General features: G+C 51.3%; 5 protein-coding genes across 5 annotated transcripts; 3 read left to right on the top strand and 2 right to left on the bottom strand.

Annotated features, from left to right (window-relative positions):
- Window positions 1-3,619: 3,619 nt before the first annotated feature.
- Window positions 3,620-6,376, top strand: ASPBRDRAFT_123902 (UBA/TS-N domain protein; the record flags this gene model as incomplete). Its single annotated transcript, XM_067617645.1, has 2 exons — window positions 3,620-6,205; window positions 6,275-6,376. 2 exons carry the CDS (start codon window positions 3,620-3,622, stop codon window positions 6,374-6,376), a joined length of 2,688 nt encoding a protein of 895 aa, XP_067479680.1.
- A 607-nt stretch (window positions 6,377-6,983) lies between these two features.
- Window positions 6,984-8,696, bottom strand: trm61 (tRNA 1-methyladenosine methyltransferase subunit GCD14). The gene has a single exon (XM_067624739.1). The coding sequence runs from the start codon at window positions 8,643-8,645 to the stop codon at window positions 7,110-7,112; it is 1,536 nt and encodes a 511-aa protein (XP_067479681.1). The 5' UTR covers window positions 8,646-8,696; the 3' UTR covers window positions 6,984-7,109.
- An 871-nt stretch (window positions 8,697-9,567) lies between these two features.
- Window positions 9,568-10,723, top strand: ASPBRDRAFT_123993 (NAD(P)H-dependent flavin oxidoreductase; the record flags this gene model as incomplete). Its single annotated transcript, XM_067617654.1, has 4 exons — window positions 9,568-9,610; window positions 9,659-9,741; window positions 9,801-10,529; window positions 10,580-10,723. 4 exons carry the CDS (start codon window positions 9,568-9,570, stop codon window positions 10,721-10,723), a joined length of 999 nt encoding a protein of 332 aa, XP_067479682.1.
- A 909-nt stretch (window positions 10,724-11,632) lies between these two features.
- ASPBRDRAFT_29405 (uncharacterized protein) lies at window positions 11,633-12,889 on the top strand (the record flags this gene model as incomplete). Its single annotated transcript, XM_067622653.1, has 1 exon — window positions 11,633-12,889. One exon carries the CDS (start codon window positions 11,633-11,635, stop codon window positions 12,887-12,889), a length of 1,257 nt encoding a protein of 418 aa, XP_067479683.1.
- Window positions 12,890-14,305: 1,416 nt separating this feature from the next.
- On the bottom strand, window positions 14,306-14,908 carry ASPBRDRAFT_195144 (hydrophobin family protein; the record flags this gene model as incomplete). Its single annotated transcript, XM_067620833.1, has 3 exons — window positions 14,306-14,362; window positions 14,415-14,503; window positions 14,554-14,908. 3 exons carry the CDS (start codon window positions 14,906-14,908, stop codon window positions 14,306-14,308), a joined length of 501 nt encoding a protein of 166 aa, XP_067479684.1.
- Window positions 14,909-15,139: the final 231 nt, after the last annotated feature.

The following is a 15,139-nucleotide window of genomic DNA, read 5'->3' on the forward strand; positions in this document are numbered from 1 at the left end:
TTGGATATCTTACGCAGTCGACAGACTTCCCACAGAACGCGAAGCAGTCTATTTAAGCACCTTCTTGAAGGGCAATGTAATTTGTCGGAAACCAAGTGCAACACTCCTATGAGACATGGACTGTGCCGAATTACGAACAGTATCTACATGTTACTACGTATGTAGAAGATAGCCTACTGTCAAGAAACCTCCTTTTGACAGCTCTGCAATGTGTGCTGGATATAGGCACAGATATGCCGATCGTACCCACGCTGCCGCATGAAGAAAGTCAATAGTATTGTTGAGACTGCAGTTATTGTTCCTCAGGATTCTATCACGCATATTCCTTCGAGTCGATCTCTTATCACGAGCTCGTCATTTACCATCTGGAGAGATAGTCTAGTCGAGCGGAGATACGGCTCGAATCATCAACTTGTGATTTAAGTTCGGCCGGAAGAATTCTCTTCAACATAAAGTTTGGCTTCATGCTCCTCCAACAAGCCTCCGCATCCCCGATGTCGCGCATCTGCGACCTTTCAGGCTTTCAGGAAGAGGATGATGTCGAGAGCGACCGTGTCTGGCGGGGGTAAAGGTTGCCCTGGCCACTTCGTCTTATACGGGTATTGGTCTATACCGCGGTGTCATTTTGAAATACATGTTACTTGTTACCGTTTCAGACTGCAAATAACAGCAGCTGGCAGTTGGCACATGTACCGGGGTTCCTTGGCTGATGAACTCTGCAGCTAGGCGAACCCCAGGGTGGTCGAAGCCTTGCAGGTAACTAGGTATAATATTTGATCTTATGACTGCTCCATCGAGACCAACATGGCACCCAGCCTCCCACTGACCTTGCTATTGGTAATGAATATTACATCTTATGGTCCGAGTGGATCCAGCGCAGAGTAGAGTTGGTATCGCGTGCTGCCAGTGTTGTGTAAGAATGCACTTATACTAGCTTAGGATAAAGAAAGCCGAAAGCGTCGCCAAAGTTGGGGTTCCTCCGATATAGGCATGGTGCGCTTACTAGCCATGGGCATAACTACTGGGGTATAATATCGTACGATACATACTGACAGTGCTAATTGGACGAGCTTGTGTGTTTGGGAAAATTATATCCGAACGGCTCCGCGTACCTTGTACTTTTGAAGGGAGGAAGGGTAGAGAAAGATAGTAAAACCCTTGTATTAGTTAGTATTTAGTCGATATGCACGTTTGCTGCAAGCCCCTCCCTCCTTTCCCCCCTCCCAAAATGACAAATGTCAATGCACTGGCGTACCCGCTAACGCGGAAAACACGGCCCTGGCCATACTGCTGGGTCGCCCGGGTTTCAGGTTTAACGTTCCGGTTATTTTAATTTGAGGCGTAATAATGAGGCAACGACAACGTGATATAACCGTGCTCGAACGAAGGCGAATTACTCCTCAATCGCCAGTGTGAACTTCGCCAGGGATCAGAAAGACTCTGATCAGATCGAGCTCTCACTTGTTTGGGTCCGAGGAGGTCTTGAAAATGGGAATGGCCCGTAATCTCAAAAGGCGGCTACTGGCAGAGACCCCGATGCTAGTGAAGCGACTGACATGACTCCTTAGTGCGACTAATCTTGTCATCTTGCCTATCTACTAACTACTAGTTAGTCTAACTACTACCCGCCCTACCACTGGCAGTACCGCACCGTTCATTTCGCCCGAGGTTCCGCCACCAACATAGTTAACATCCAGCGGAGATGCCGTGTGGCCCCTCTTGCGTTTACACAGTACGGAATACATGTGTGCACTACCTCCTTTGAATCCCCTCGTTACTGTGGAGTTTTACTTGCAACATTCGCTATGGTCGTCTACTACCGGAGGGGATCGTGCGCTTCAAGTCAGCCATGCTATGCCAGACTAATACTATACCCGAGGAGAGCTACATGGAGTTCAGACTTTCACAGAATAAGAAAGACCACCTGTCTTTCCTTCCTGTCAGACATGATGATCGCCCACTCCGTCATTACCACCCCGCTTAGTCGGTATTGGATTAATTCCCGATGCTCCCTTGACACTATCGCACATCCCTGTCAGGCCTCCGCTGTCAGCCACAGTGATTGGTAGTGGGAAACGGATCTCATCCCGTCGGGAATTCCTAGACGCTCGTTGAGTGCTGACATGGCTGGTTGCCGTAGACTGGTGTTTGGCCAATTGGTGAACACCGTGGCTGTCCTGATCCCACTACTGTAGGAACCCTTTCGATGTCACCCGCAAAAGTTTTCCCTTTTCTCTTTTTCATTTTATTTTTTGACTTTTCTTTTTGCGAAGATAAGGGCTCCGTCAAGGGCCTGTTTTCCGGTGCGGAGCCTAGAATGGCCTTGTTTATTTACACCATTCCCTGCTGGAAGTAACAGCTAATCATCATGAAACTGCTCTTCAAATTGTCAGGCTCATCATCCTTCGGAGTTCCCCTCCTCGCGTCTAGCTACTATTTTTGAGCCTCGATTCTCCGTACCGCTCGCTAAACAAGTCTCGCGTTTTAATCTCTTCGTTGGCAGCTCCCCCGAGAGCCACCGGGCCCCATTCTCCCAGAACGCCCGGTCCAGTCACTACCATGGGCAACCCTCGGAAGCCTAAACCTACTGTGTGGTTCAGTGGTCACTACGCAGTACTCACTGGCCATCGTTTCCACATCCCCCATAGAGAATTTCCGCATATCCAGAATGGATCCGAGTGCAAAAGCCAAAAGGCGACCGACATTGGTGCCCACAAAAACCAGCCAATCTACAACCTGTAGACGGGGGCGTCAAATAAAGCGAAAAGGTAGGTAAAAGTAATGAATAGCTAAGAAAATTCGAGCTTGAAAGCTAGATCGTCGATTCTGCCCACTGTAATTCATCTGTTTTAAAGCATAAGACCACACTGTATTTGCTTGGCTAGAATAGCTCTGTGAGACATCCGCACCCAAGACTGGTGTGCCGCTCAACCTCTAAGAGTACTAGTGCTCACAGGCCAAGTTGGAGATGCCCATCGTCGAAAAACCTGCAGATTCAAGTTCAAAGGTCCCGTTCGGCCGCCAAAGTCTGAGATAATAGTAATCACATCGGGTTAACAGTCTAGATTTGGGTCCCACTGTGCGGTGGATAATCGAAGCCGACCCAGATAGTACTAGTACTAAGTCTTGTTAGGCTGTCAGGCAAGGCAAGGCAAGAAGACAGTCGTCCGAAAGGATGACTCAGCCCCAGGGGGAAAGCAGAAGCACGTGCCTTCCACCCCCTCAGTCCCTCACGTGCTAAGGTGCACCGCCACACTTAGTACCCCATCAGCAGTCCTCAGCCACCGCGACGGTCGCGGCCCTCCATCTTTAGGGGAACAGTACTAGTGTCGACTGATGAAACAACAGTTGGCGGCCTCATCAATCCGCCCTTTGACTCTTCTTAGTTGGCAGAATGACGCTTTGAAGGGCTCCTCCTCATACCGCAATTCAGCCGCACCTTCTGTGAATTCAATCCTCAAATTCCCGACTGGATCCACTCACTCCGCTGCCCAGTGACCGTTGATGGTGAGCTAATCTAGATCATGGCATCCTCACATCCTCCGCAGACGGCATCATTCCTAATACGATCCCTCCAGACACTGCTCCACTAGTACATTTTCATACAACCGCATTAACAATGGACGACCTGAATGGTCTGAGCTGGACTTCCAGCTCATCGAACGATACTCGCAAGCCCCCACCGATGAACACAGGTCTCTTATTTCCCAGCGTCAGGCAGAGTGATACTTCTGGCCGTTCCACGCCCCTCTCTGGCTCCTCTGGCCCATCGACTGCTCCATCAAAGTCCGCGACACCGGACAAGGACAGCTTCGCAAACCTCGTCTCTTTCAACTCATCCAATGCCAATAAGAACCTTTCATTACTCGAGCAGCAGAAGAAGTTGGAGCAGGACAGAGCCAGGAAGGAGGCGGAGAACAGATCGCGTTTCGAATCGCAATATGGGGGGCAAAACACTCAGTTTTGGGATAGCCTAGAGAGGGCCAGGAGTAACAACGGGTTTCCCACGTCTGGTACTCCTGCTCAGCAGAGTGTCACATCGACAGACGAGGACGATCTCCTGGCCGCGTTCAATGCGTCTGCGCCAGTAGACGCATCGACGAACTTTCCCGTGCCTAGTCCCAGTCCTTCGCCGCAGAAGCTGAGCTCGGTACAGACGACTCCAAGCAATGCAGGCCTGCCGCAGCAAGCCAACCCGATGTCTTTCCCCGATGACGATGATCCCTTCGGCCTTAACCAACTGAAGCCCAAGCCCGCGCAACCTCCACAGCCCGCGCAGGCTGGTGATGACGATGACTTTCTTGGCTTGCTGGGCAAGCCTGTATCTGAAATTCCTCGACCAGAGCCTCCTGCGAAATCACCTGCCCCTGTTGAAAGAGAAAACAGCCCCCCGCCCCCTAGGCCATCTAATGGAGTGGATCGGGCAATTGCAGAGCTTGTTGATATGGGATTCCCTGCAGACAAATCCAGTCAGGCTTTGCGGATGACACAATCTGGCACTGATGTCCAGGCTGCTGTTGGCTTGCTTCTCACCCAAGCGCATGAAGAATCCCGCCAAAGGTCCAAGAATCGACCGACCCCGGATGAGCGGTTCACCGAGCAACCGAGCAGAAGTCGGGATCGAAGTGAAAGGCCTGGACGTGACGTACCGTCATGGATGCAGCAGGAGCGGTCGCGCAGCAATAACCGAACTTCTTCGCCAGCAGAGAAGGATCCGTCGCAGCTCGCGGCGACTTTTGGAAACAACCTGCTCAAGACAGCGAACTCTCTCTGGAAAACTGGCAGCAAGAAAATGCAGCAGGTGGTTCAGGAACTCAATGCCGATCATGATTCAAGCCAGCCTCGCTGGATGAGAGACGCCGCTTTGCATGAAGAGCCTCCGTCTGGTGATCGTCCTAGGGTCGCTAGCCAGGCCCAATCCCGTCCTGAAATAATGACCGACGAGGCACTCCTGTTAGAGTCTGGCGGTCCTCCTCGTCCATCACGCAGTGCCATGCGGTCCACCGACGGACCTTCATCTCGCCCGAGCAGCAGTGGTGTTAGGCATCAACCGTCTCCGGCTGGCGAGCGGCGTATGCAACAACCCGCTTTCATGCAACAGCAGCCAAGAGTTGAGACTAGAGACCCTAGATCCCGGTTAACGAAAACAGCTTCAGAGGAGCAATCAGCACAAGCCTATGTTAGTCCTGCGCGGAGGAAACGCCCTGTTGCCCCATCGCCTGCCCCGGAACCTAGTGTCGACTTATTCGAGAGTCCTGCGCCAGCGCCTGTCCAGCGGCCGAAGCCCTCACCTGCACCTGCACAGCCACCGAGGAGAACCACACCATCTACAACATTACCTTCCAGGCCCAAGGCTCCACCGCGTGTTGTACCCCCTGTAGCTCAGGACGTCCTCTCATCTTTGCACCGACAGCGTGAAATAGCAGCCGAGGCCTACAAGAGGGGCGACTATGCCGCTGCACACGATGCCTTTACAGCGGCACTAACACCGCTGCCGAATAAGCACCCTATCACGATCATCATTCGCAGCAATCGCGCCATGACCGCTTTGAAAGTTGGCGATCCCAAGGTGGCCATCAGCGATGCGGATACCATGCTGGAAGTCATCGGTCCTTCGAAGGGAGAAGGCGAGAGCATTGACCTCCTCAATGGAGAGCCAACTAAGCCAATGAAGGATTTCTTCGGCAAGGCATTGATGCGCAAGGCCGAAGCCCTCGAGCAATTGGAGCGATGGGCGGACGCCGCTCAGGTGTGGAAGTTGGCCGTGGAAAGTGGCCATGGTGGCAGCACCAGTATCCAGGGCCGCAACCGATGTGAGAAAGCAGCTGGCATCAGCAAGCCCGCGCCAAAGCCAGCAGCCCCCGCAAGACGTCCTGCTCCCGCTCCGAAGAAGGCCTCTGCTCTGGATGACCTTCAGGGCTCCTCATCTGGCGCGTCTTCGGAGGCCGTCAGTCGCCTGCGAGAGGCCAATCAAGCAGCAGAGCGTGCAGATGAAGAGAAGTTCGCGCTCTCCGAAAGTGTAGATGCTCGACTGGCAGCGTGGAAGAATGGGAAGCAGGACAACCTGCGAGCCCTGTTGGGCAGTTTGGATACCGTGCTCTGGCCAGAAGCTGGGTGGAAGAAGGTCAACATGTCCGAATTGATCATCCCCAATAAGGTGAAGATTCAGTACATGAAGGGTATTGCCAAGGTACACCCGGACAAGGTATGCATCATATTGCCTCCATCACTAAGATCTATATCAAGCTTGACCGTCTGACCCATCATCGACCAGATCCCCACAACCGCCACCACAGAGCAGCGCATGATCGCCGGTGCCGTATTCGGCGCTCTCAACGATGCATGGGACAAATTCAGGAAGGAAAACAACCTCTAGTGGCTTCCACTGTCTTTCTTCACCCTCTTCCTCCATCTACTTTCTCGTTTACCCATATATGCCACGTCGTTTTGTTACACCACCTGACAAACCATCTTATTCTCACATTCTCCTTTTGTGCCCTTCTGATCCATGCATGCATATCTGGCGTGGCCCTATTCGCTCCGTAACCTCCTGAATATTTATGAGTTATTCTCTATGCTTTTGCATGTGCATTCGCCATATCCTCGATCTTCTTGCGCACATACTACTTTTGTACATATATAGACTTATACCTACTACCTACTACCTACCTATTTACCTTTTCTGTCCTATCTTCGTCCAGTTTACCGCCAATGAAAAGAACCCAACCGACTGGCGGGATGCCCTTTCCTTGAATACATTGTATATGTTGATCGACTGGCTGACTGTTTGGTTATTTTTTATACCACCCCTGCCAGAGATCTAGTATCCATCGACTTTACTAGTTACATGGATAATAACACATCAACGGTAGAATACGGTGGGTACTAGTATGTCACTTTAGATTAATTTATAACGATGAGGAGAGAATTGTAAAGTCCCGTCCCCGTGATTGTAGTTTTCAGTGCAGTTGAATGCTGGTCATGTGAAATAGTTCTATTGGAAGCATATAGAAAAAGGCACGCAGTATTATACATAGTATAGTATTTATCCTGAACACGCTAAGTAAGTACTTTTATCTAATCTAACTGAAAGCTACAACCAGGTACGTCTATTCCGCCTGCTCAGGGGCAGCTGATTGCTCTTGTGCTACCGATTCTGTCGGTTCCCCTTGCTGCTGCTTTTTCTGCTCCTGCTCTTCCCGCTCCTTTCGCTCCCTCTTGAGCTGCTTCCGCCCCTTGGGCTTTTCAGGTTGAGTCAGGTCGACTTGATGCGGAGGCCATTTCTCGCGGCATTTTTGCTCGTCTTCCTCGGTCCAGTCACGTGGAAGAACGGCGAACAACAGGTAGGATGTGTGCGTTTTCAGGTCCTGCTCGGAGCGGTGGACCAAGCGGCCTTGCTTGTAAGGTGGGAGAGACGAAGTTTGTGGTTGGGCAGGTGCGTCAGGGATTTCCTCTTCTTCAGTTCTGGTTTCTTCTTCTCTCCTGATCTCGGACTTAGCCGCGGGTGTGCTGTTCTCCTCGTCGTCTAGCTGATGCATCATCGCGCGATATTTCCGGGAATGCTCCTCGACTTGGCGCATCTTGGTGACTGCCTCGTCGACGTCCTTCGGGAATACTACTGCGCCGCGGACGCCCTCGTACTCGAGACCGGTCTTTTCCCGCTTCACGTCGATGCGATGGTGGTTTACCTCCACCATGGATATGGAGAGCCAGGAGAGCTGACGGAGGGTGCTGATGGTTCGTTGGACTTGTTCCAGGCAGGGCGAGAATGTGCAAAGGTATACCGGGGAGTCTGGGTCAAGCGGAGATTCCCCGCCATCGGACGGGTGGCGGACCAGATGCTTCAGAGCCAGCCAGGGAGCAGGCAGATCTAGGAAGATAGCATTGGCCTTGGGAGACTTGCCAGTCTTAGGATCGCCGAGCAGGAAACCGTCCTTGTAGACGTCGCGATGTGTCACTTCGACTAGTCCATCCAGGCCGTGTTCGTGCAACTCCTGGCGCACTTTCTCGGCGCGCTGTTCGTGGTACTCGAAACTGCAGACCTTGCCTAGTCTTCTCTTCTTCGTCGCGGGTGAGTCGTCGGTGGGATATCCGTTGAAGGCTGCTCGGACGGCCGCATGCGTGAAAGATCCACTACCTGCTCCTGCTTCGATGATGGTGCTCCCAGGGCGAGCGCGCAGACGGTGGAGGACGTAGCTGTAGTCCGGGGTGTAGACAACCTGTGTGCGATGGGGAAGAGATGTCGTCCATAATTCGGGAGTGGGGTAGACCAGATGAGTGAAACCGCTGGATGCTGCGACAGCAGCCTTAGGAGATGATGTGTTCTCACCCTCGACTGGAGTGGCCGAGTCTATCTCGTCTGCTTTCCGCTTGAGCTTCTGGTTCTTCTTCTGAGGTCCCCGGCCACGTCGCGATCCCGTATCGACTTTGGAGGCGCCAATTTGCGATCCCCACGGCTGATCGACGAGGGTAGTGTGTGGGAAAGAGCCAAATCGCGTAGTCTCTACCTTGCCCTCTTTGTAGCCAGCGTCTTGATCATCTTGAAGGCGGAGGACAGTCGGAATGGCATGGTCGCGACGGAGATGGAGGAGGGCGAGCTGGTCAAGACTCGAATGAGAGCCGGGGGTGAGGAACGGTGACGGCATGACTGAGTATGCGCTCTATTGTTTGGGACTATGGGATGAGCGACGCGAGCCAATTTCCCGCGCAAAAGTAAAGCTGCAGCATCCAACTTGAAGCTTTCGATGCGGCGTCACTTTCCTCTTCCATGCAGAACATCCTCCGCGCTAAACCTATCCTGGTACTTGGGTAGGGCATAGGGCTATTAACATGTGCCATTGAATCGGAGTTCAGACCGTGCTTCTGATTGGTTGGTTTGATGAGCGTCAAGATAACGGGGCGGCAGTATGGAAATAGACTCTTTAACTAGTACGGAGTACTAATGCTCCTGATAACTCTAGAGAATCAGCTCAAATCACTTCACCAAGCTGCACATTTACTATGTTCTAATTCAGGAGATACTATAGAGGGGAGATAATTGTGCTCTTCCAGTGAAAGTCTTCTGCCACACCCTCAACTCTCACCTGATGTGTGACTCGTGAATCTCCCCGTGATCACATGCATCTAGCCGGTCAGCAATGGAGGCGACAAAGAAGTCGTCGGCACCTTGCAAAGGAGTTCAAGTATCATTGCATCTTACAGAGAAACTGAGGAGACAACCAGCTCTCCAGCAGCTGGTGATTCGTCCTTCTTTCATTCTGCGTTGCCGTTGAGCGCTTCCCCTTCCTAGACTGTGCAGCCGCAGACACCTTCTGGCTTGAACCTCGGCAACTCCGTCTCCCCCACAGCAGCGGCCGCGGCAAACCGTTGATTACTATTTACGGGGTTCACCTAGCCTTCCCCATATTTGGTCTCCAACTACTGTCGTCTTCAAGTTGAAATAGAATCGCATAAGATCTTACATCGGAGCTTGTTACACTCTACTCGTTATATTTTCTCCCTTTCCCTTAGTTCGTTAACTGCCGAGGAAGTCACCGCCCCGATCCCTAGATCCAAGGCAACGACACCATGCCATTCAACACCGCTCTCACGAGAGCCCTGGGCATCTCCGGTAAGAGGGTTTATGCATTGGTCTTGACAGTTTGCTGATAATGTGCAGTCCCGGTTGTGCAGGGAGGTATGCAATGGGTGGGATATGCAGAGCTTGCTGCTGCCGTCAGTAACGCTGGTGGACTGGGTATTGTACGTACATTCTTGGAATAACCCCGAGAGATAAAGAGCTTAGAATGCTGACTGCTTAGCTTACGGCCCTCACTCAACCAACTCCAGAAGACCTTCGCAAAGAGATCCGAAGGTGCAAGTCCATGACCAAGAAGCCTTTTGCCGTCAATATCACCCTCCTTCCCGCCCTCGTGCCCCCAGACTACGGCGCCTATGCTCAGGTGGTCATCGACGAAGGTATCAAGATTGTCGAGACAGCGGGAAACAATCCAGGCCCGGTTATCGAACAGCTCAAGAAAGCCAACACCACCATCCTCCACAAGTGCACAACCATCCGTCATGCCAAGTCGGCGGTGAAGCTGGGCGTCGACTTCCTGTCCATCGATGGATTCGAATGCGCTGGCCACGTCGGCGAAACCGACATTACCAACTTCATTCTTCTTAGTCGCGCACGGCAGGAGCTTAAGACCCCATTCATTGCATCTGGTGGTTTTGCTGATGGTCAGGGGCTGGCTGCTGCTCTGGCTCTTGGAGCCGAGGGTATCAACATGGGCACTCGATTCATGTGCACGATTGAAGCGCCCATTCACATTAACGTCAAGGAAGCAATTGTCAAGTCAGATGAGACGCAGACGGCTTTGGTCTTGAGGCGGTGGAAGAACACCACCCGTTTGTATGGGAACAAGGTGACCCAGGAGGCCCTGAAGGTGGAGAAGGAAAGCAAGACGGGCGATTTCAGCGAGATTGCCCCCTTCGTCAGTGGCAAACGCGGCAGAGAGGTTTTTTTGAACGGCGATATTGACTATGGAGTATGGTCCTCCTATTCCTATTGGTCTGGCTACTTGGCTAACAAAAACAGGTCTGGACCGCCGGTCAAGTCATTGGCCTGATCCACGATATTCCGACTTGCGCTGAGCTTCTCCAGCGAATCGAGAAGGAAGCCGTCGAGGCGCTGGACCGCTCCAGGTCGTTGCACACGGCAACCATCCCCAGCAAGCTGTAGAGGATGTGGATGGAGTCTATACCCGGTAATATGATTGGAGCGTACACTTGTGATTTTAATTACAGACTAAGCAAGGAATAGAAGTGATTGTGTAAAGGCAATGAGCGTAGCGACCCGTCAAATGCATATATAGCCATCCCTTGCGGAGGATTTCACCACCAAGGGATGAACGAGGGAAACAAAAGTACTTCTGGGGAAAGAATATCTTCGGAGCTCCACGATGATCGGATCATTCCCTGGCCGAACGAGGATAATCTCGTGGCGGTTACACATGGTCATAATGATTCCAGATGGATATGCTGGCATCACGATGGATGCATCACCCACTGCAACCTGGACTCCGCCGAATTGGTCCTTACCGCCATTGAGGCTTCAGATATTGGGATCCGCATATGGCTTGCATAGGAATAGACTATAGCAGTAGCAGCTTCTATACTAGCTTGTCCATATCATTGGCGAGCAGATGTTGCTTTGCTTATGGAGGCTTCCAAAGTGAGAAAGAAGATGTGGATGACCGTCCTTGCGTCCTAATCTTCCCTTTGGTCACTCCTTGCAGAGATGGACTACTTGCTTGTTGACTAGAAGTGCTTACTGAAGTTTGTTGACACACAGAGTCTAGTTTAGGTTCATCTTACACTTCGCATTCTCTATCCCAGGAGAGATTAGGTGCGATCATCAGCATCACGCACGACCAAAACTCACTTTATGTACCCCAAACCATCACGATCCGCAAAGTTACTGTGAACTTACAGTGAACTGCAGTGCCACTGCCAGACCCCCGCGTCTTTAATCTCAAAGATTCAATAAAATCCCCCGCATCAATCGCCGGGAGCAACTGTTACTATCGCCCCGACGACGAGAACAACATCACCACCGTTCACACTGCTATAAATTGACAACACGAGCATCATGACAAACTCAATCCTCAGCTCACCCCTCATGCGTCGATCTCAGAAGATGAAGTGCCTATCTTCCATTTTCTTGCCCTGCTTGCAGGCGCGGAAGCTTCGCCGTCAGCGACGGCAGGACTATCATGCCTCGTGGACATGTGCAGGCATCTCAGAGCTTGCACAGCCTACTGAGCCCTTTCCCGCATATGAGCACGAGAAGCACCATCACGATGAAACCGAGCTGTCAGCTCTGCCGGATCAGCCTACAGATGCGGTTACCAAGACTCCACAGATGACACCTTCGATCCGCTTGGTCAATCCGGCGGACTCGGAGTGCTCGACGTTGGACGACCCCGATGAGAAACAGCATCAAGACGCCCAAGATGCAGCCGCGAAGCAGGCCACTACTCTCTCAGACGATGACACTGACGTCGAGTCCGCTTCTGAAAAGACCTCCCGAATCATCGACATGAAGGTCGGCCCTCAGACTGAAGAACCCCTCACTCCCAAAGCCCAGCTGTCACCCAAAAGTAAAGACGACATCGATCTGGAGCTGTCCACTCGCCGCATTCCCCGCAGCCCAGAAAAGAGACCTCGTCCTGCAAGCATGGACGTGCCTCCTAGCGCAGCCGCCAAGCTCCCTGAGATTAAGAGCCGTATCATCGAAGACATTCCGGAGGATGTCGAAGAAGAGGATAAACATGACGCAGATGTCAACACTGCACCATCAGCAGCAGCAGATGGCCAAGCAAAGCCAGAGGAAGAGCATGACTCCGAGACTGTCACAACCAAGCCTACTAAGCGCACCTCCACCTGGCGTCTCAGTCAACGCAAATCTATGAACGAGCTCTTCAACCTTCTCCAATCCACCGCCGCAGCTGTTGCCTCAGCCCCCAAACTATCTAACCTCAAATTCGCCATTCCTCCCAAATCTCCTCTTCGTGCATCTCCTACAAACGAATCACCACATCACTCTTACATCTCATCCACTTCCTCTACGTCCATTCGCCCTCCTACTCCTCCTCCCAAATCCCCCGTCCTCAAACCCAGCAGCAGACCTCTTCCCGATCCAACCCAGCTCTCATCGTCTGCACCAGCTGCGTCAGGAACCAGCCTGGGGGGTCTCAGCTCAAGCCCTACCAAGAAACAGCGTCGAATGGGCACCGCTGTCTTCCCTCTTCTTCCCGGCAAATGGGCGGCGGGTTTTCACGATGATGACATGGCAGAGAAGCAGAGCAATGATACCAACCGCAACAGCCAGACTCTTTTTCACTAGCGACGGAGTTAGGTGTACCGGTTCGGGGTTTGTATTTTGTTGGTGTGTATGGTCCATATCGGAGGGTTTCATGGGTGTTTTGAGGTCTCTTTTTTTGCTGCTCTGATCGTGACTGACTTCATTTGCTGGGAGTGATTGCTTTCTTTGGTTGGGATTATTTCTTTTGTATCTCTCTTTCGTTCTCTTCCTCCTTTTCTTGCTTGACTTCTTGTTCTTCCTTGTCCTATTGATCCTGGAGATGGATGAATCGTTTCGATCAGAACGTTCATCAGGATTGCTTGTTTGTGGAGAATGTGTGTATTACTACTCGCCTGATGGGCCTGGTATCTTTCTTTCTTTCTTTCTTGCTTTTCTCTTTTTCTTTGCAAGATGGTTCGTGAGAGGATTTGCGATGGTGTAAGATACGACAACATATGGAGGATGGAAGATGGATCATACATACATAGTACATACATACAAACCACATTAACCTTCAAACTTACAGATAACTATGCAGCGCATAATGATAATGTTATTGACAAAAAAAAAGGCCCCTTCTTCTCTCTTCTCTTATATTATACTAAATACGTAAGCATTATGTCTGCTTCAACTGACCATCACACACCCTATCTTGTCATTGTTCTCTATGCTTGTTCTAGACACAAGGAGGGATAGTTATTTTACTTTGAATTAAGTCGACTATCAAAGGGAGGGATTATTGGCGTAGTGAAAGGAGGTATTGTTCCATGTCAATGACTAGCGATAAAGAGAGCGGTGTGTTGGTACTGCTTGGAAAGGAACGTACTATTGCTTGTAGGCTTGCCTATCATCCATTGATACCATATTTTATGAAGAGAGTGAGGCTTTGTGGGCTGTTTGTGGGGGATATGTGAATATCTAAGACGTATGGAGTAGGCTGTGTGTATATTCGGCAGCAGGAAAGGAGGGGGGGGGAAGGACATTATAGATAAGGGATGTGAAGGAGGGTGTTCCGTGTAGTATATGAGATAGTTTTACCATTGGAAATATTACTCAGAGGTACTTGATGTTTGTTTCTATGTCGGCGACGATTTCCGAAGTGCTTTGCTAAACAAGTCATACCAGGTGTGGTAGGAATAGCTACAGTTGAATGAGAATTCTACGATTACTCTTACTATGAAAAGTATGGATAAGGTATAGACAAAGTCTAATGCAATTAAGTTTCTATGCAACGAGACCAGCGCCCAAAAGCACCGGTAAATGCATGAAGAAAATCAGTACAAACAAACAGAACAGTCTTTCTCCGAGGTTCCACCCGACACAAGGATCCTCCTACACAATCAGCCCATTGGGATCTTTCTCGGGCCCAAAAGCCAAGTACTAAATCCCATGTCCAACGCGAGGCCATGCCGCGAAGCAGCGAACCCAAGTCCGAGCATAAGCTTGCATCGAAGCAGCTTACAGAAGGGAACCAAGGGCGATGCAGGGCAGGCCAAGACCGATGAGGTCGTCCTCCTGTTTTCGTTATTAGATGGTGGCAGAATAGATTGCATAGAAATGTACTTACGGTGTTGGAGGGAGAGGACTGGCAGCAAGCAATGTTCTGCTGGCACTGCTTGTTGACGATATCCTGGACGGCAATGGCGATGATGGGGACTTGCCAGGTTAGCTTGCGAACTGCGGAAAATACAGAAAGTTTAACTCACTCTGCAGGGGGAGCTTGGAGCACTCCTGGAACAGACCAAGACCCTCAGAGCCAGATCCAGTACCAATCAGGTTGGACAGGGTACCGGCGAGGAGACCGCTGTCAACGTTGGTGCTGTCACCAGCGTAGGTGGCCTTGTTGCAGCAAGACAGCTGGGCCTGGTCACCACACTTGTCCTCGGCCTGCTTGACGGTGACGTCGTCGGGGACGGGGAAGCGAATGTCGTTGTTGCCCTTGTTGCCTTGGCCGTTGGCGTTGCCAGGGCCGTTGCCATCAACCTGGGAAGGAGAGCCACCGGGCATGGCCACGACGGTAGCGGCGAAAGCAAGGACAGCAGCAGTGATGGAGAACTTCATTGTGACGGTGGGTTTGGAATTGAAAGAGAGTTGAAACTCGGAGTTGCTTGGTAAAGAGCGCTTGTCTGGAAAGACTGGACTGTAAGAGAGAGAAAGAAGGCTAATCAACGAATGTGATTGTTGTGCTGATGAAAAGAATCCATCTTCGAGCGACTTCGAACACCCTTATATAGACTTCGGTGGAGGCTTCGAGCTCCTGGCCAAGACGCTGTTGGATGAGTATTGTGCCTG

This window comes from Aspergillus brasiliensis, assembly GCF_001889945.1.
Source record: "Aspergillus brasiliensis CBS 101740 unplaced genomic scaffold ASPBRscaffold_5, whole genome shotgun sequence".
Classification (NCBI taxonomy): Eukaryota; Fungi; Ascomycota; class Eurotiomycetes; order Eurotiales; family Aspergillaceae; genus Aspergillus; species Aspergillus brasiliensis.

Excerpts from the sequence above, each read along its gene's own strand:
- trm61 (XM_067624739.1), bottom strand. The coding sequence starts at position 8,645 with ATGCCGTCACCGTTCCTCACCCCCGGCTCTCATTCGAGTCTTGACCAG.